Consider the following 19,144-nt stretch of genomic DNA (forward strand, 5'->3'; position numbering starts at 1 on the left):
TTCAGACACACCCCACCACACACACAGCACTACCCTTTAATTCATAAAAGTTGATCTGTTTTATAAGATATGTGTCCAAGCACGGTGTTTGATGCAAGGGCAAAGCCACATTCCGCACTGTGCTTAACGCAGATTTGCCGCAGTTAGGACAGGTAGCGGCCGCTAGGTGGCGGGAAATAGCAAACAATGTGAGAAACGCTGAATTTGGTCTCACTGGGTTACCGTAGTTACATACGATTTAGTAGGTGCCAGAGATTATCCAAGACAACTCTTCCCCTTCGAAATAAAACCTTTGTACACAAATGAGCTGATTGGCTAATTAGATACAATAAGAATGTACCTCTTCTTCCAGACAATAATGCGGAGATATTTTTCTGTTTTTTGCAAATACGCATCGATAATATTTTCAAAATAAATAAAATATTTTTTAATGCTGTTTGGAATTACTTAGGGAAACTATCATGCCTGGAGTCAAAATGGCAGCTACCTGCAATGTAGCTCACAGACCTTTGAAATCCCTAAAACTTACAGAAGAACATTTTACTGCAATAGACATAATTATCATTTTAATCCTCTCTATCGTAAATATGATGAAGTCTGCCAGAAGAAAAATGCTTACCCAACGAAATTTACATTTTTATTTAGAGCTTCTTAGAGCCCCATTCGTTCTGAAACATCTCGCCAGCGCCCCCTATGAGACCGGATATACAAAGAGTAGCAGTTCTCCGGTCAATTAGTTCTTTGACAGCAGGCGCGTACCTTGCTCTGGTTTTACCCATGATTGCTAAGCTAACATCAGTAGTTGGTCGTTAATTTTACGCAGAAATCTGGTTCCATGGAGAGTATAAACGCTAAATACGTATCCCAGAAAATCAGCAAAACGAAATGGCGGCCAGTGTCACATTCGGATCTGCAACTGCCAGAAATCTTTGCGACGGGCTCATGGGACAACGAGGTTGGCATGTTGACACTTTTAAAAAAATGGACCTCCCGCCAAACTTCTTTGCAAGATAACGGAATTTTAAGTGTTTTGCTCTTTGGCTGACTTGTAAACGCTGTAACGATCAGAGTACAATTTAAGACATGTAATAAACAACAATGTGACATATCGGCCATCTTTCTCCACATAAATGTAATAGATTAACATTTTTTTTTCCAACAGTAAGGCAGGTATTTTTCCAAATTCACGGAGACAGTAGGATACTTACTGATACGTGCCAGTTATCTATAATGACTAATACGTGTTCAAATTTAACTTAGCCAGCTCAAATGTGTCTCACACAGGACAACAGGATTTCTATTTGGTCCATTGGGAGTAATTTAAGCACTGGTATGGAAGATGGGTTTGAAGGAGACCCGCAGCTTTTATGTGAACACAAGCATGATGGAGATGTTCTTGACCTCCAGGTAAGCCACTCACTGCGATGTGTAGCTCATTAGCCAGGTCTAAAAACTGCTGTGGTGTTGTGAATCGTTTTATTTTTTACTTTGCACTCAAATCACTGTTTTAGGCTTTTATTGTGAAATCTTAGTCTTACTAAAACCACGCTCATGTATATAAAAATACCTTTTTATTTTTGCAGAACATTTAGTCTTATCCTTCCCATTTGTGGGACTAACAACTTCAACAATAAGGCTGATCCGTTTTCCTTCATGTATTTGCAGTTTTTGGACCAGGACAGAATAGTCACAGCATCATCAACAGGAGCCGTCACCATCTTTCGACACCACCAGAACAGCCAGGTGCTGTATGTCATGTTTTATGGATGCCTCGTGTTGAGCTTGATATGACCTTTGTTCTCCAAATTGAAGAAAGCCAATCCATCCATCATCTTCAAATGATCCAATATTGGATAGTGGAGGAAACAGGCTAAGCATGTTATTTCAAATGTGTTCTTCTCTACCAGTGCTTTTGAGTTCCTCTTAGTGGATCCTGAGGTACTCCTGGTGCAGGTGGGATACACTTAATAGTCTATTTGTTAATACACACCTTGCTGACTCCAAGCTGGCCATCCATGATCTAATTCTCTTGTATCATTGAGTTGAGATCTGGTGACTTTGGAGACCATTACTCAGCCAGCAGCTTGACCTGTTGATACAAGGAAGGATGGCTCTGTCTGCTTTTGCATTCTTTACACCAAATTCTGACCTTAACTTGTGCATGCTGCAGCCAAAATCGAGACTCATCAGAATAGGTGATGTTTTTCCCAGTTCTCTGTTGCCCAGTTTTGTTGAGCCCATGTGTACTGTAGCCTCGGTTTCCTGTCTTCAGCTGACAGTAATTCACTGGACATTTTATCTTTTTAAGACCATACTCTTTAAACCCCAGAGATGGTTGTGTAGGAAAATGCCAGTAGACCAGCAGTTTCTGAAATATTCAAACTAGCCTGTCTGACACCATGACAACCACGCCGTGTTAAAGTAACTTAAATCACCTCTCTTCCCTTTTCTGATAATCAGTTTGAACTTCAGGAGGTCGTCGTGACCATGATTACATACATGCACTGAGTTGCAGCCATGCGACTGGCAGGTTAAATCTTTTTGTTGTAGCGAGCGCTTGAACAGGTGTACCTAACAAAGTGGCCCGCGGGTTTTGGGTCTATCCCAGGGTCCCTCTCCCGGTCGTGCGTGCCGCGAAAACCTCCGAAATGATCCTGATCAGATCGACACAAAGCAGCGGTGATTCTACTCTGAGCTTTTATTTTTAAACGAAATATATTTAAACTAAAATATCAGGAAATTAAAACTGTTGTATAATTGCTATGTAATGATCTTTAAAGTCAGTCTTGTGCAAAACAGGAATATGTTGTAACGAACCAGAATAGACCAGTAAACTGAACTGGACCTCACTCTTAACCCTTGACTAGAGATAACAAAGTGTAGACTTTCGTCAGCGTCTTCACAATAAAAGTATGCAACCAGACATTTGTGTGTAAAATACTAAACACAAAGATTCAACCAAGAAACTACAGCGGTACAGCTATAACTCCTTACATATGGTGAGAACCTCCGCCGTGTCATCAAACTAAATTATAATAGGTTTTAGTGAAGCCTTATTCAGGAGGGGAATGAGAGACTGCTCAGTAGGATTGGATTCATTGGATTCACTTCATTTCAATTCTCTTGCCTACAGACCATTTCGGTGTCTCAGCTCTGGGCGAGAGCACATCGTTATCCCTGTGACAACGCTCCCTGCACCGGCGTCGTCTGCAGCAGCCCGGAGATTGTTACAGTGGGTGAAGATGGCAGGATCGTCGTCTTCAGAGCTGACCAGGAGGGAGTGGTTCGAGTCATCGGTGAGCTCAAGAAGCAGAGTTATTTTTAAGTTGTGTGAAACAAGTTGAAACTAAGATCTTTCTTGGACTGTTTAACCTTTGATAGAGAATGCCGACAGCAGCACAATCCATGCGGTGACTTATCTGAGGACCACAGAGATTTTGACGGTGAACTCAATCGGTCAGCTCAAACTGTGGGACTTCAGACAGCAAAGCAACTCACCGTCACAGATTCTGTCCCTGTAAGAGCTCTAAAAAAATGCATTCTTAAAAGTTTTTTGTTTTCTCCTTCCTGTTTATTTCAATTATAAGCAAGTCTGATGAGTTGGTTTCTGTTCATCCAGGTCAGGGGATCGAGTTCCTTTACACTGCGTGGACAGACATCCGAACCAGCAGCACATCGTGGCCACAGGAGGCCAGGATGGCATGCTCTGTGTGTGGGATGTGAGACAAGGCAACACACCCTTCTCACTGATGGAGGCACACACAGCTGAAAGTAAAGTCGGCTTATTGTGGGAAGATGTATTAAAACTGAAATTTAAAAGATGTTGTGCGTGTAAATAATGGTTTCATACGTATGTTTTTGGTTTTCCTGACAGTGTGGGAGGTCCACTTCCACCCAACCAACCCAGATCACCTGTTCACATGTTCAGAGGATGGCTCGCTGCTGCACTGGGAGACATCCTCCCATTCAGACATGCCTTCCTTCTTACAAGGCAAGTCAGTTTTATGGCATAAATATGATTGTTTTTACACTATTTTCCAACTAATTTAATTTCCTACAGAATGACTTGAATCACACAGACACATCCATACATGTGCTTTTTTCCTATACCTAAGCACCTTGTCTAATATTTGTGCACACATACACACTCCGATTGGTACATCGGGGGCAATTCACGGTTCGGTATCTTGCCCAAGGATACTTCAGCATGCAAACTGGAGTAGCCAGGGACTGAACCACCAACCTTCCAGCTGGTAGACATCCCATTTTGCTTCGTCGTTTATGTACAGAGCAAATAAAAGAGGACCAAGAATAGATCCTTGTGGAACACCTGTAAAAATGGCAAGAGTTACACCTAGTACTGTTCACTGTCTCACACTCAATCAGCCAGGAGTTAACAAGTTGGCCTGTAAATTTCCTTGGGAAACTATTCCTCAATAAAATATAGTATAGTATTAATTCCTCTATGTTCATAATGTAATAAGTGTTTTTGTATTTTTAGGGGGCAGAAACAGCAGCATGGTCTCCCGCAGTGCAATGGCTCCAGCTGGAGGAAAGCAGCCCCTGATCAGCGCCTGGCTAAGTGGAGACTCCAGCAAAGGCCGCCTGGAGACGACTCACATGCTGCCCAGCCAGACGCTGTCTGTCAACAGCCTGGACGTGCTCGGTCCGTGTCTCGTGTGCGGCACTGATGGAGAGGCTATTTTTGTCAACAGACAGGTCCCGGTTTAAAAACGATGTTAGTGCCTCAGAGTGGATGTGGATGAAGATGTTCATTTGGTGTCAGCTTGAGGGTCATACAGGAAGTGTAAAATACTGGACTGTTAGCTTTATTTGTTTATTTGTCTTTTTCATCACAGGCAGAATAGTTCAACCCAACAATGGTTTTTGTACAGATGACGTTTAATACAGTTATAAAATAAAAATACTTAATAGAAATGTCTCAAGACTCATTTGAGCTGTTTTCTCTCTTTTCCATTTATTAATAAATACAGAAATTGAAAGTTAATCACTCATCTTTTCATTACCTTCTTAGAAGATCAACTTCAGCTCTATCTCAGCATCTAGATTACTGTTTTCCCAGGGCTATTTCCAGGCCTGCTTTAAAAGTTAAAGTTCCTACTCAAATATGTATTTAAAATTTATGAAAATATAGTTAAGTCTAAAATATATGCCCTCCTTCACATCTTCCAAAGGTGTCCAGTAGACTCGGTTGTCTTTTGCTGGCTCACTATATTTAACACTCCTAAATTAAGGGTTACTAAAACTATTTTTACATGGCTCCAAAATTTCTTTGCAGAATGTTGTGTGTGTATTGCAATGGGTTTTCAAGCCATCTTAAATCTTTCCCATGTCAAGTACCCCTGTGCTAAAATAAAAGGAAACCTCAAACGAATACCCAAGCCAATAAAAACGTACTAAACCTAAAAGAAACAAACAAAAAGCAAAATCGATAAATAATTACTTAGTTATAATAAATAAATAGATAATGCCATGATATTTGGAGTGATTATCTCAGAATTTCGAGTTGCGTATCTAAAATTTTTAATCTATTGATAAGTATCGAAATTTGGCGTCAGTAATCAATAAGTCAAGTTATTAAATCTAAATTTCAAGATAATAACGCGAAATTTTGATTTACAGGCTTTTTTCTTCAGTGGTTTAAACGAACTTCCATACACTGGGAAATTAAACTCAATTGAAGAAAAAAAAGCTCTTTTACGTTAACGAAACTTTATTTTGGAAAACGGAAGTATTCTTCGTTAGCTTTATTTATAGCTTGGAGCTGTTGTACTTGTCATTCAGACATCCCAGGAATCCTACACGACTAGCCAGCACGACACAACAAAGACGTTTTGAGTAAAACTGTGTCCTTGTCACCGAGGAACGTCAAGCAATAGTCTTTACCCATTTAAAGAAGGAAATTGTGGCGGAAAAACGGCAGCTGAGGGTTCTGGTAAGTTGTTTAACTGTTGTTAGTTGTGCTTCGAGCTAACAGGCTAGTTCGCATCCTGTTGTTGAATTAGCCTAGAAGCAAATGGATGCCTTTAGCACACAGGCCGCGGAGGCACTGCTGAGCTGCTGGATTTAACGCAGAGAAAACTTACGATGGCTGAAGCTTACGGATCGTTAGGTAGTTGTGATTTTAATGGCGAATTTGTCGGATGTATTTGGCATTTTATGCTAGTACCTGACGCAGGATCATTCGCGTTAGAGCAGCACTCTGTTAGCGAACAGTGCTAACAGCGCTAGCAAGTGGGTGAGTTATTGATTTATAATGGAAAACTGTTTCGTCTGAAGGTTTTAAGTTTTATACACCATAGTTTAGCTTGTAAACAAAATAAAAAGCAACGAGATCCAGTTCTGTTTCAGCTATTGGCTACTACTAATTCCCATATTTTATGTTTATCTGTAAAGTACTACACTCACATTCTCAAGGATAACATCCACTCTATATTTTTCCAGCTGCAGCATGCAGATGTGAGCTCAGACATCAAAGATCCTGTGCTATCACTTCAACTCTGGACTGGTGAAATCCTCTTCATCCCTCTTCATCGTCATCCTACATGCTCGTACATGAAAAGAGGGGAGAAACCCGAAGGATACCGGCAGAGGAGACCCAAAACGTTTCCCGTCACGAACTACAGTGGCAACAGCCAACAGATGCTGCAGGAAATACGGAACAGCCTGCGCAACCTGTCGAAACCGTCAGACCCACCTAAAGTGGACACTGGTGCACAAGGGAAGATGCTCCAAGAGGATTCAAGGCAACTGGGGCGCAGCAACAACCCCAAAAACCCTCACCACAAAACCTTACAGGAGATCCGCGAGGCCCTCATGCCTTTTAAAAATGAGCCCAACACTTCAGGCTTGCAGCGAGAACCCCGTTTTGCAGGGCTCGAGGAGGTGAGGAATGTTTTTAGATATCGTTAGGGGTTGTTTTGAATGATTGTGGAGGTATGGCGTTCTGTGCATGTCTCTGTAATTGAAGGTAATCGCTGGGAACAGATTGTTTTGAGTGGAATTATTTAGAAAATGAGAGGCATGCAAAGTGGAATTACAAGCTTGTACAGTTCAGGGTAAAGAATTTGTTTCTCAGTTGGCATTTACAACTTGTTTTGAGTAAGTGCATGCAATCCAGGTATGAATTTGGTATGTAGTGCTTTAGTCAAAGTATGTCATAGTTAATGTAAATTTGTTAATTTAAGCTACAATTTTGGCTTTCACAGGCCATTAAAATAAGATAACTGACATAAAACTACTATTTGTGAGGTCAGTATTGACTAAATCACCTGTGATTATGATTTTTGCCATAATTAATAAGCCCTGGAGTTAAAGAGGTTGTGTGACTGGTTCTGTTTGTCTGCTTGTTGTTTTTGTGTTAGTAGGATTACTCAAAGTTAAGGACAGGCGCCTGAAAATGCTGCCGGTTGTGTGACTTGGCACAAGTTAGAAATGAAGAACTTTTTTTTTTTTTTTTTCTCTTTTTTCATGGTAGTCATTCCATTTCCACAACTTACTCTGGAAATGCTCTAGATGCAGATCTAATATGTCACCATGTTCTCTGTCCAACTACTCCCAGTCTGTGGTTTTAGTTCCACCTCATCATCAGTCAACACAAGTCTTTGCTCTTATGTTTTTTTGCCTTTGTTCTTGTCTCTGTAGTATCAGTACAGGAGGCTTTTCTGTGTTTGTTTATAGATTGCTATTCAACTGTTGGACAGAACAAAACAGTGAATTAAAGATGTCACTGTAGGCCAATTTGTGTCTTATTCCTCTTTAATTGCTCAGTTCTAATTTTTTTTTGTGTTCAATTTCTTTTTCTCTCTTAAGCCAAGCATCAGTCACGGTGTAGGGCCGGCTACAGACTACATGGGTAAGGTTGTTTCCAACCCCAGCTCTGCAGGCCTCAAACCCCCAGGTATGTCAGTCCTCTGGGATTATATGTTGCTTCTCCTGTTTTATCATCCATCCAGCCTCAGTATTGTTTGAGGGATTTGGGACATTTGCTTTAAGAAATAACTGTGCTGTTGACACACAGCATGAGTCACTGAGTCACTGCATCACTGAATGGAAAAAGTTGACTGGAAGGTTTTTGGTTTTTATTCTGAGTGGTGGTTGTGACACATTTTAAGGATGAAAATATTGTCTTTGTTTAGTAACCTAAGCAGTTTATAGGGCGTCTGTATTGCCTAGTTATTACAAAAAGCAAACCCTAAAAGTTCTCCTTTATGCAAGTTACAAGTCTTTATCCACCATGCCCTGGAGTAAAGGATGCGTGTGAGTCACTGACAAATGTTTAATACAAATCCTTTATAAAACTTGTGTCAAAAGGATTCCCAGGTTCATTCACACAGTTGTGAAATTGAGGGCATTTTGAAGGTGTGACCCATCAATTGAAAGGGGACATAAGAGTTCATTGAGGGAGAAAGGCAGCACGCAATTAAGCAAGGTAAAGAGCCACTTGGAAGTCAACCATCCACTCTAAGAGAATCTGAGGCAGCAGAATAATTTGTTGAAATTGTTAAAGTATCTGGTTAGGTGACTGAGGCAAGGTTCAGATGCCTCAAATGGGCTGAGAGAAGTGGCTTTTCCTGACGGTATGATCAAAAAAAGGACTGACGGCATGTCTGACAACACAGAATCAGTATAGATATTACCAGTAGTATATGTGTGCATTAAAATTTTGCCTTTTCAACTGAGAAGATGAGTTTTACAGTTGCTCTTATGAAAGTTTAGTGTTAGATGGCCTTTTTGTTTTGAATTATTTAGGCTGTGAGATTCTGAAAGTAATTTCGTGTTTTCAGTCATCCTTTCTTTTTTCTTCCTTCAGCTTGACTTTAACTTTAGTGTGTCTGTCTGTAGAGTCTTCTCACATCCAGCCGGCTGTCCTGAGGAGGTCGAGCTGGAAGGGCTCTAAGGAAGGAATGATGTACCGATCCGACAGCCCTGGACCGCCTCCTGCCTTCCCACAGGGCCACCCTACAAACAACCAGAGGGTCACACCTCCACCAAACCGCGGTGGCATGCCTTGTGCGTCATCCTGGGACAGCAACCCATCAACAAAGCGGTACTCTGGAAACATGGATTACCTTGTGCCACGCATTTCTCCAGTACCCCAGGGGCCGTGGCCTGATGGGTACAGCGCAGCACCTCAGAATCAACGTGGGATCAGCCCAGTGCCCATGGGCCACCAGCCCATCATAATGCCAAGCTCTGGGGGTAATAAGTTCACCTTTCCCCCTAGCTGGACTCAGAGTGGCTCCTCTCAGCCAGACTACGTGACAGGGGGCAGCAGACATCCCCCTCCTCCGTACCCGGTCAACCAGAGTAGCCGGCACAGTCCCACTGACCAGCAGACAGGAGGACCTGCATCCTCACCTTCTTACCACAATGGAGGGAATATCCCTCAGTCCATGATGGTTCCCAGCCGGAAAAGCCACAACCCTGAGTTGTACTTTTCTGGTCTTCCTCAGTCCAGGTCCAGCCAGCCCCAACCTTCCTCCGGCAACGGCAGCAACCAGGACCGCTCTCCATCATGGCAACATAACATGCCAGTCCGCTCCAATTCTTTCAACCAGCTGAACAGCCGATCTACTCACCCGACCAGCTCACAGCCCTCTGCCACCACAGTCACTGCCATCATACCGACTCCCATTCTTCTGCCGGTGAAAAGCACCCATGTTCAGAAAGCCAAACTGCACACTGCTGTCGCTCCAACACATCCTCCATGGAAACCACACGTTGCACCACCTCCTGCTGCGCCTGCCTACCTAGAACCCGCAGGTACAGTCCCGCAGGTCGTATCTGAAGCACCTGACTATCACGGACCTCCTCCCCCTTACCCTAAGCACCTCCTCCAACAGCAGGCTGCACCCAGCCCACCAGGGTATGACACAGGGGCCAACAGGCTCAGTGCAGGCAGAGAGGATCCTGCTGATGAGGAAAGCAGCGGCCGGGGGGACGGCTCGAGGGAAAAACCATCAGAAAGCCCAGAGGGTGGAGCAGCAAGAGAGGAGGACAGGAAGCAAATCACTACATCGCCTGTTCCGGTCCGACGCAACAAGAAAGACGAAGAGCGGAGAGGGGAGTCGGGAAGAGTCAATTTGTATTCCCCGCAGGCCTTCAAGTTCTTCATGGAGCAACACATAGAGAACATCCTGAAGAACCACCAGCAGCGGATTCACAGAAGGAAGCAACTGGAAAATGAGATGCAAAGGGTGAGAACATCAGTGGAAGCATTTTCACAACAGTTGCTGCTCAATTCTTCCATCTTTTTACTGTTTTCCTACCTTTTATTTCTTCTTGTCCTCCTGTGACTTTGTCTCTGATCTTTTTCATGCAGTTCTGTTTTTTCTCAGCTGTTCTTTCTTCTTTTTTTCCCTCCTGGCTGTCACTAACAGCTGATCTAAAAGGTAAAGGTATTTCTGCTGGCATGTGACATTATTGGGAATCTGGTGTTTGTGTTTTGAATGTGTCTTCTGATGAAAGCATGATGGCCTCTTATAGCTGAATAAAATGCATGCTATCCCATAGCCTTCACTTTACTGCTTGTGAATTTCTGCTTTGGAATAAAATGATTAACTCTGGTAATCACCACAATTGCATTTTGATATGTTGCACTGGTTTCCTTTTTCTTTTGTCCCCTTTCTCTTGATGCTTACAGTTTTTCGTAGTTTATTTATTTTATATTCATTCATTGTATATAACTATTCCTTTTGCCATGTGTTCAGGTGGGTTTGTCTTCAGAAGCCCAGGAGCAGATGCGTATGATGCTCTGTCAAAAGGAATCTAACTACATTCGGTTAAAACGAGCTAAGATGGACAAGTGCATGTTCAAACGGATCAAGACCCTCGGCATCGGCGCCTTCGGCGAGGTCTGCTTGGCCAGAAAAGAGGACACAGGAGCGCTGTACGCCATGAAGACTCTCCGCAAGAAGGACGTGCTCCTGAGAAACCAGGTGGCTCACGTCAAGGCTGAGAGGGACATTCTGGCAGAGGCCGACAATGAGTGGGTAGTGCGTCTTTACTACTCTTTCCAAGATAAGGACAACCTGTACTTCGTTATGGAGTACATCCCCGGAGGGGACATGATGAGCCTTCTCATCAGACTCGGCATCTTTAAAGAAGAGCTGGCTCAGTTTTACATCGCAGAGCTCACCTGCGCTGTGGAGAGCGTCCACAAGATGGGCTTCATCCACCGAGACATCAAGCCTGACAACATCCTCATAGACAGAGACGGTCACATAAAGCTGACAGACTTCGGTCTTTGCACTGGTTTCCGCTGGACCCACGACTCGAAGTATTACCAGAGCGGTGAGAGTTTATTTTAATTTTACATGCTTATAGTAGACATGTTAGACTCTTAAATGTCATGCCACATTCATACTGCTACAGTGATATAGTCATATTAAACATCACGGTCATTTCATATAATGCCCCAATGTATTTAAGTAACTTTTTACTTGTATAACACGTTTCAAGACAAACATCACAAAGTGCTTCACAAAGAAATACCAAGGCAACAAAACAGACAAAAAATTAACCAAGTACATATGTACAAGTAACCCTGTTAAACCAGGGGTGGGGAAATCCAGGCTTCAAGTGCTGGTGTCCTGCAGGTTTTAGATGTGTCCTTGAACACAGCTGATTTAAATGGCTAACTTACCTCCTCAACATGTCTTGAAGTTCTCCAGAGGCCTGGTAATGAGCTAATCATTTGATTCAGGTGTGTTGACCCAGGGTGAGATCTAAAACCTGCAGGGAGTTCCCCCACCCATGTCTTAAACTAAGCTCTCAGACTGTCATTTAAAAGAAAGGGGAAAACCAGAAAATTCTGAATAGCCTCTTTCAGCTTTCTTTTAATGATTGTCATCAAAATCTTTGTTCTGTTCAGAGCCTAAAACAATCTGACCTGCTGACATATAAAAAGTAGAAAAATCACTGTGTTCACATACCCTCTCTTCAGGGGACCACGTGAGGCAGGACAGCATGGACTTCAGTAAGGAATGGGAGGATCCAGCCAACTGCCGCTGTACAGACCGCCTGAAGCCTCTGGAAAGGAGAAAGGCCCGGCAGCACCAGCGTTGTCTGGCCCATTCACTCGTGGGGACACCCAACTATATCGCACCAGAAGTGCTGCTTCGAACAGGTAGAGTGCAGCATCCAAACAACATTTTTGATGTAATGTTTGTTTGTTTTGTTTTTTTTGGTTTTTTTGAAGGCTTCTATTATTGTTGGCTACATATAACTCTATTAGTGATGACATATAGGGTATTGTCGTCACCCAAGTTTGTGAATTCGATGACTCCAGAAGGAAGTTTCCTAGGATTTTGAAATTGATACCACAACCATTTCTACTAATAATCTCAGCTGACTTCAAATCAGTGACCCAGACCACAGGGTTAGAGGTCAGAGGTCAAGTTTTCTGAAAATGAATGCAATAACTTGAGAACAAGCCGATGTAGGACTTTTGAAATTCACACCATGGGTGCATCTGCCAGGAGGCCGAGGGGTACCAATGGCCACTTCCAGCTGCTGTTTGAGCAAAGTGGAGTCTCATCGTGAGTTTACGTGTAACAGCTGCATAGTGTTTTTTTAGTGCCTCCGCCGTCTCTTTGTCGAGCTCTCTGGTCATCTTTTCTCTCTCATGAATTCATGCGCTGTTCTGTGTATTAGCTCTCACTGTAACAGAGTTGCTGGAAATAAATACTTGCACGACAGGTGAGAACAAATGTATATTTTATCATCCTGTCTGTGACAATAAGAAGGCTTACCGCACCCTTTGATGCTATGTGTATTTATACACAAGTTTACAGAATGAATTATGATTCATTCTATAAAGTTTAACTTGTTTTAGTCTGCAGATTATTATTTAAACAGCTGATCAGTGATTAAACCACAGAGCTAAAAAAAAAAAAAAAGAGGGTGTGCTGCCTTTGAATAGCCATCAGTAAAAGAGTTAAGTTACAAAAAGAAAAGTTGCTTTACAGGATAGAAATAAACACTATTTTTGGCTCCCCAACCCCATTTATATTACACATTGAGGTGTGTGTGTGTGTGTGTGTGTGTGTGTGTATAAATAAAAGCTGTATTTCAGATCAGTCTTCCCCAAACTGTTGTGAAATTTCCTTTAATCCTCTTCAGGATACACCCAGCTCTGTGATTGGTGGAGTGTAGGAGTGATCTTGTATGAAATGGTCGTTGGACAGCCTCCTTTCTTAGCAACCACACCCCTGGAGACGCAGCTAAAGGTATGCGAGGCAGTTGCAGTGAAATGCTAAGCATCTACACAGGTCATTGTTTGCTTCATGTTGTTTTTCAATTTTGGAACTAGGTGATAAACTGGAAGAGCACGCTGCACATTCCCCCGCAGGCCAAGCTCAGCGCAGAGGCATCGGATCTCATCGTTAAACTGTGCCGCGGCCCTGAGGATCGCCTCGGTAAGAACGGCGCGGATGAAATCAAAGCCCATCCTTTCTTCAAAAGCATCGATTTCTCCAGCGACCTCAGACAGCAGGTGGCACCATACATCCCCACCATCGCCCACTCCACGGACACCTCCAACTTCGATCCAGTGGACCCGGATAAAATGTGGAGCAGCGACGGCGATGACGAGGACAGCCATAACGACACGCTAAACTGTTGGTTCCGCAACGGAAAGCACCCCGAGCACGCCTTCTACGAGTTTACCTTCCGGCGCTTCTTTGACGACAACGGCCATCCGTACAGCTGCCCCAAGCCCATCGAGTACGAGGGCTACGAGGACGAGGCCGACTCGGAGGGCGCCGCACAGGAGGCCGCCAGCTCCTCGGCGTTACAGGGACGAGACCTGGTCTACGTGTAGCACTCGAGGCCCGCTGACACGCTTGTACATAATGAGTAGACGCAGGGGGTTTTCAGTGGCATCACATTTGAAACATAGGAAGTATGTTTGTTTGGTCACATTAACAGACTGTTTATTTTAAACGCGAACAACAAAACCACAGTCGCAACCTAAAGGAACAATTCAACACTTTAAGAAATGTCATTCTTTGATTTCTTACCACGAGTCGGAGGATGACAAACAGAGAGCTACATAGGAAGCTGGCCATCATTCGGTTAGCTGAGCTTAAACTCTAAAAACAGCTCTGTCCAAACTTAAAACCTGCCTGTCAGCACCACTGAGGCTCAGGATTAACACACTGCACCCTGGTTACCTGGGGGAGGTTCTTGCTAGACACACAACTTTATTTATAAAGCACTGTTACACTACAACCTACATTCACACAGTGCGCTCTCTCGATCTCTCTCTCTAGACACACACACACACACACACACACACACACACACACACACACACACACACTTTAAGATGCACGCAGTAAACGGTCTGTGTCATGTCCTGTTGTGTTCATGTACAGCACAGGCTACTTCGGTGTATTTGCACCGGTTATGGCCACAAGCAGGAATGCACCTCAGAGTACTGATAGGCATCCACACACAAAGAGAATAGCTGCTAGGTATCTGTCAATAGAGCTTACATGGTGGGATACAGTTTATTGAATTGAGGGAGGTGGTAAATGCACTAACCAGGTACAAAACCAGGGACAAAAAATTAAAACCAGTCAGGTGTTGATACTATGCTTTTCTGTTTGGACGTTACTTTGACACATCTTCACCAGATGGTGTTAATGTTGTGGCTGATTGATGTAGGTTCTTGTCATATTTGGGATGCCACTCAGTTGGAAAAAAGAAGAGTGACTTGAGTCTAAGGCTTTGTTAGATCCTAACCTAGCAACAGCTGCTTGTTTTGTAACTGGTGAAAAGAAAATTCAATAAAATGAAAAGTTAGAAAACTTTTTTTAAGTTTAAAGTGCCCCATTTTAGCTTTAGTTAACATTAGCCAGACTTTTTTTTTTTTTTTTTCTCCTTTCTCTCCACTGCAGCCCTATTTTCAGGTGCACAAATGTGACTAACGCCATCATTAAACATCCACACCCGACGTCATCGATGTTACAGAGTAAAGATCTGTAATTCCTGAACACCACCTCCAATACTATTTTAAATACTCTCAAATTAAGGCTGAGAATCTGCACTTTGAATGTTTTTCTAACCCGTTAAAGTAATAACTACATATCTGGACCTGAACTGTAACCCAGTGGGTTTCAGAGGTGCTGGTAGGTGGATTTTTTTTTTATCAGAACCGGGCCAGCTACTCCAGTATCATTCTCCTTCTCCTGGCACGTTTTCCAGAAATGCATCCATTTTTTAAAGTGTGACATATGCTGCATAAATCTCATAAGAGGAATGGAAAGCAGGAAGAAGAGGAAAATAAAACAAAAAATCGGGGCGCTCTCTCCCTTTTTAAAGCCTTAATTTATTTAATAAGTTGTAACATGTGATGCTAGTATAGATGCTGTTTGTGCGGGAGTTTTATTCAGTGGTTAAAAAAATAATACATTTTAATTTATATTTTAATGTTTGCAGTGGGGAATTTAGTGTTGACTCTTAGAAATGTTGCAGGGGGAAATATTGCTCTAATTAATTATTGCTGTGCCTTTATTTTTGGTTAAATATAAAGGGGGTTAATAATCAAACAGGCATTTAATAAGTAGCAGTTGATGATTGAACTACAGTAGATTTTTGTTTTTATTTTTCTAATTTATATCTAAAATGTATTTATAAATTATGTTGTATACAGTTGATGTAAATATCTTTTTTCCTCTCCCTCCCACCCCCGCCCTCTGGGCAGGTCCTCGTTGGGGTCCACTGCTGCTCTTTTTTTTTTTTTTTTTTTAAATCCATAAACTTTATTTTAATGTCACTCATATTGGTCAACCAAAGCACTAAATATGTGGATTTTTCATTTTTTGTATAACTCACTTTTAAGGAAAAAATCACAACACTAAGAAAAGTCAGGGTTTCTGTTTATTTTATTTTTTTTAATATTTTTTTTTTTAAAGCCGGAAATGCACTTGGTCATCTTTTGGTGAGTTTTTGTTAGACTCTTCATCACATATCAGTTCCTTTTTCTTTTTTTGTGCTTTTCTCTCACTGCGTGTAGGAAAGATCTCTGAATGTAGTTATCATGGACTTACTGGTGACCACTGTTATTCTGCACTGGTTTTGTTTTCCTTTGAGAGAATTTTATTTTTCTGTAAATTTGTTGCGCTGGGAAATTTAAGAACAGTGGAACCCGGGATGAATAAAGAATGTAAAGAACAAAACATGTTTTACAGGCACACCAAGCGTGATGTATTGTTATCGCTATCAAGTAGAGGAAGATTTCAATTTTAGCTGCATTTAAATTCCTTCTTCTCATATGAATCGGCCAGAAAGGGCAGACTTTCATGATTGCCAAGCGACAAAACATATTCAGCGAATGGAAAAAGAAGAAATTTATGCATTGTTTGACTCCCCTATATTAAAGTTACACTGCTACTAAAGGAAGCACCCATGTGTTATTCCTAACCTTGTAGATGTTAATCCTGATAGGCTTAGAAAACTGCAGCATTGTGACTGAGTTTACAGATACAGAATTATCAAAGCAAGGCACTAATCAGATCTTCAGTGATTTGCTAAAGAGATTTCAGCCATGCTAACAGGTTTGTAAGAGAAGCTCCTCAGGCATGCTCAAACGGCTCTGTCATCCTTTAAATCTAAAAAATGTATAAAAATGTTCTCATTTTTCATAAATAGTTCTACTGTATAATTTAGAATTCAGCACTGTGGAAAAATATATTTAAATATTAAAACATTTGACTTCTCTCAAGATGAACAGAAGTTGAAATCACCTGAAGCAACTTTCTGCTCAAATATGTTTTTAGTTATGTTTTTTTGCTGTCCCAAAAGAAAGACAAGTGTACATAGTTTTCATCCCAGTGGCGACCCTACCTGAGAGCTTTCAAAAATAAATTAAAAAGAAACACAGTTTTCTGACTTTGCAACCCTGAATTTGTTGAAGTTTGTATTTGTTGCCATCAGAGGGCGCTTAACTGACTTTAACAGGGAAGTGACTAAAGAAAATGCAGCAGTAAGTTAAGTATGCATGTGTGTATGGGAACATATGCTAAAAACAAATGCTATGTGAAGTAAAATAATAAAATTTATACATTTTTGGCTGAAATCTAACATTTTTAGGTTTATTTTATTCTGCATTTTCTGCACTACAGAATGTGTGAAAATAAAACTCCAGTGAAGAATTGTCCCCATAAAATAGGACAATCTAAATTTAATTTAAATATAAGATCAAATCACTGGGCTCATCTTACAGTGGATAACTCATACCCAACCTAAAACAGTGTAGTTATTTTTAAGTGTATTGTCAAACACTATTAAATGTGGTTAAAAGTTTCAGTCCAGTTCAGAGTTACATATTCTCATTCTAGTCTCAAGATGTACAGTTATATGACTTTAGGTTTTGTTTACATACTGCAGCACACACATTAAACACCTATATAGTTATTGGCAGCTTGAATCGTACATGCTAGCTGATAGACGTACCTCAAACTGAACACCCTCCCTTTTCCTCCTCTAAGATGCCAAAATCTCAGTTTTCTGAACAGTGGAGTCAATTTTGCAGGTTAAAGGTAAACAGTTTTGAGTAGTTCGGCATGTTGAAGCCACCTGTGGAGCATAATCCCAAAATAAGGCCTTTAATGAGTCTGTGGGATGTGGGATACTGACGGCCCTGTGGGATTTTGCAGACCTCATCTCTGTTCAAGACTACAACTAGATTCCTTGTTGGGATCATTTCTCATTGTACAGCTGTGTACAAAAACACCAACCCCAGCCCAGCTGTAAAAGCTACAGCAGCACAAACTGCATCACATTGCCACTGGAATATAAATGCATTCAGCTGGTGAAAATGTTTTTATTTTTGATCCTGCAACAGAGTTTCTCTCACATTGTTGAAATGTTGCAGCTACAAGAACAAAGATCTTATCAGTGTTTCCTTCACCTGGCTCCGTTTGTCCAGAACCAACAAAGCATCAGATAGCTGGACTATGTTGTATCCAGATAACTTCAGGGTTAACCCTGGGTTTCTGTACTACTAAGCAGAGATGGGCAGTACAAGTAACGCGTTACTGTAATCCGATTACTTTTTTCGAGTAACGAGTAAAGTAAGGGATTACTATTGCAAAAACTGTATTTAGATTACTGTTATTTTCCCGTAAGCACGCTGCGTTACTGCGTTACTAAAACCGTGATTTTCTTGCGAGAGTGTCTCATGACAATGACGTAAGCGAGTGCGACGTTCGTGGCATCAGCTGTGTGCAGATCAACAATGGATAATATATCGAGTGCAGGAGAGAGTATGACCGTGCAGCGTTTAAAGCGTGGAAGCACTGACCTTACTTTGACTTTGATTCCATAAAAAGTGACAAAAACATTAGCGTCCGCTGTTCACTGCGTGGGAAGAAAACTTCTTTTTACAGGGAAAAAACCCCTAAACTTCCGAGCAAGCACCGACAGTACGCTGCCACGGGAATGTGAAACTCCCAGATCCTTCCACTGACCACTACGACACACCTGCACCAGGGCAAACCTCCGCCTACGGCACTCCTGCTATACAGGTGAAAATAGAGCAACGGGACCGCTACTCTTTGATTTTATTTATTTTCTGCTGTGTTTCACTTGCATTTATTTGAAAGACTGAGTGTAAACACAAAAAACTATTTTATTTTATGTGCTGGAATGTGCAGAAAATAGGTTTAAATGTTTCTTCCAGTCAGAGAATGTTGCATATAATTTAATTTTTGCTTGATGCATAAAGTTAAAAGATTAAAACTAATAAAACAAGTTTTAAAAAGAGACTTTTCCATTTGATTACATTTTGTATGATGGATTATGCAGAAAAAGTAGAATTAGGCTGAAAGATCTATCACTTTATCACCTATTCAGTTTGTAAATCATGTTTTTAAAAAGTAACTAAGCAATTAATTACTTTTGAAAATAAGTAATCAATAAAGTAACAGGATTACTGTTTGGGGGAAGTAATCAGTAATTAGTTACTGATTACTTTTTTCAAGTAACTTGACCAACACTGCTACTAAGGTAGTTCACTTCTTACTGGAATATATCGCCGTGGTCAATTATACTGTGACCATAGATTAGAAATGTATGTATGAAATCACTGCCTATTGAATAGTGTTGTATGTCT

The 19,144-nt window shown here is 41.5% G+C and overlaps 2 protein-coding genes across 2 annotated transcripts; both read left to right on the forward strand.

Moving 5' to 3' along the window:
- The first annotated feature begins 730 nt into the window (after window positions 1–730).
- Window positions 731–4,942, forward strand: nup43 (nucleoporin 43). The gene is made up of 8 exons (XM_040017507.1): window positions 731–955; window positions 1,285–1,407; window positions 1,666–1,743; window positions 3,134–3,296; window positions 3,382–3,517; window positions 3,620–3,771; window positions 3,875–3,991; window positions 4,502–4,942. The coding sequence occupies exons 1-8, from the start codon at window positions 836–838 to the stop codon at window positions 4,729–4,731; spliced, it is 1,119 nt and encodes a 372-aa protein (XP_039873441.1). The 5' UTR covers window positions 731–835; the 3' UTR covers window positions 4,732–4,942.
- A 798-nt stretch (window positions 4,943–5,740) lies between these two features.
- lats1 (large tumor suppressor kinase 1) lies at window positions 5,741–16,873 on the forward strand. The gene is made up of 8 exons (XM_040017504.1): window positions 5,741–5,956; window positions 6,466–6,906; window positions 7,834–7,921; window positions 8,866–10,220; window positions 10,734–11,316; window positions 11,969–12,151; window positions 13,147–13,253; window positions 13,337–16,873. Exons 2-8 carry the CDS (start codon window positions 6,577–6,579, stop codon window positions 13,844–13,846), a joined length of 3,156 nt encoding a protein of 1,051 aa, XP_039873438.1. The 5' UTR covers window positions 5,741–5,956; window positions 6,466–6,576; the 3' UTR covers window positions 13,847–16,873.
- The last annotated feature ends 2,271 nt before the right edge of the window (window positions 16,874–19,144 follow it).

Source organism: Simochromis diagramma, unplaced genomic scaffold (genome assembly GCF_900408965.1).
Source record: "Simochromis diagramma unplaced genomic scaffold, fSimDia1.1 OVJJ01000802.1, whole genome shotgun sequence".
Lineage (NCBI taxonomy): Eukaryota > Metazoa > Chordata > Actinopteri > Cichliformes > Cichlidae > Simochromis > Simochromis diagramma.

Coding starts and splice junctions, on each gene's coding strand:
- nup43 (XM_040017507.1), top strand. CDS start 836: ATGGAGAGTATAAACGCTAAATACGTATCCCAGAAAATCAGCAAAACG. Junction 956..1,284: donor CGGGCTCATGGGACAACGAG/GTTGGCATGTTG, acceptor TGTCTCACACAG/GACAACAGGATTTCTATTTG. Junction 1,408..1,665: donor GAGATGTTCTTGACCTCCAG/GTAAGCCACTCA, acceptor ATGTATTTGCAG/TTTTTGGACCAGGACAGAAT.
- lats1 (XM_040017504.1), top strand. CDS start 6,577: ATGAAAAGAGGGGAGAAACCCGAAGGATACCGGCAGAGGAGACCCAAA. Junction 6,907..7,833: donor GTTTTGCAGGGCTCGAGGAG/GTGAGGAATGTT, acceptor TTCTCTCTTAAG/CCAAGCATCAGTCACGGTGT. Junction 12,152..13,146: donor AGAAGTGCTGCTTCGAACAG/GTAGAGTGCAGC, acceptor AATCCTCTTCAG/GATACACCCAGCTCTGTGAT.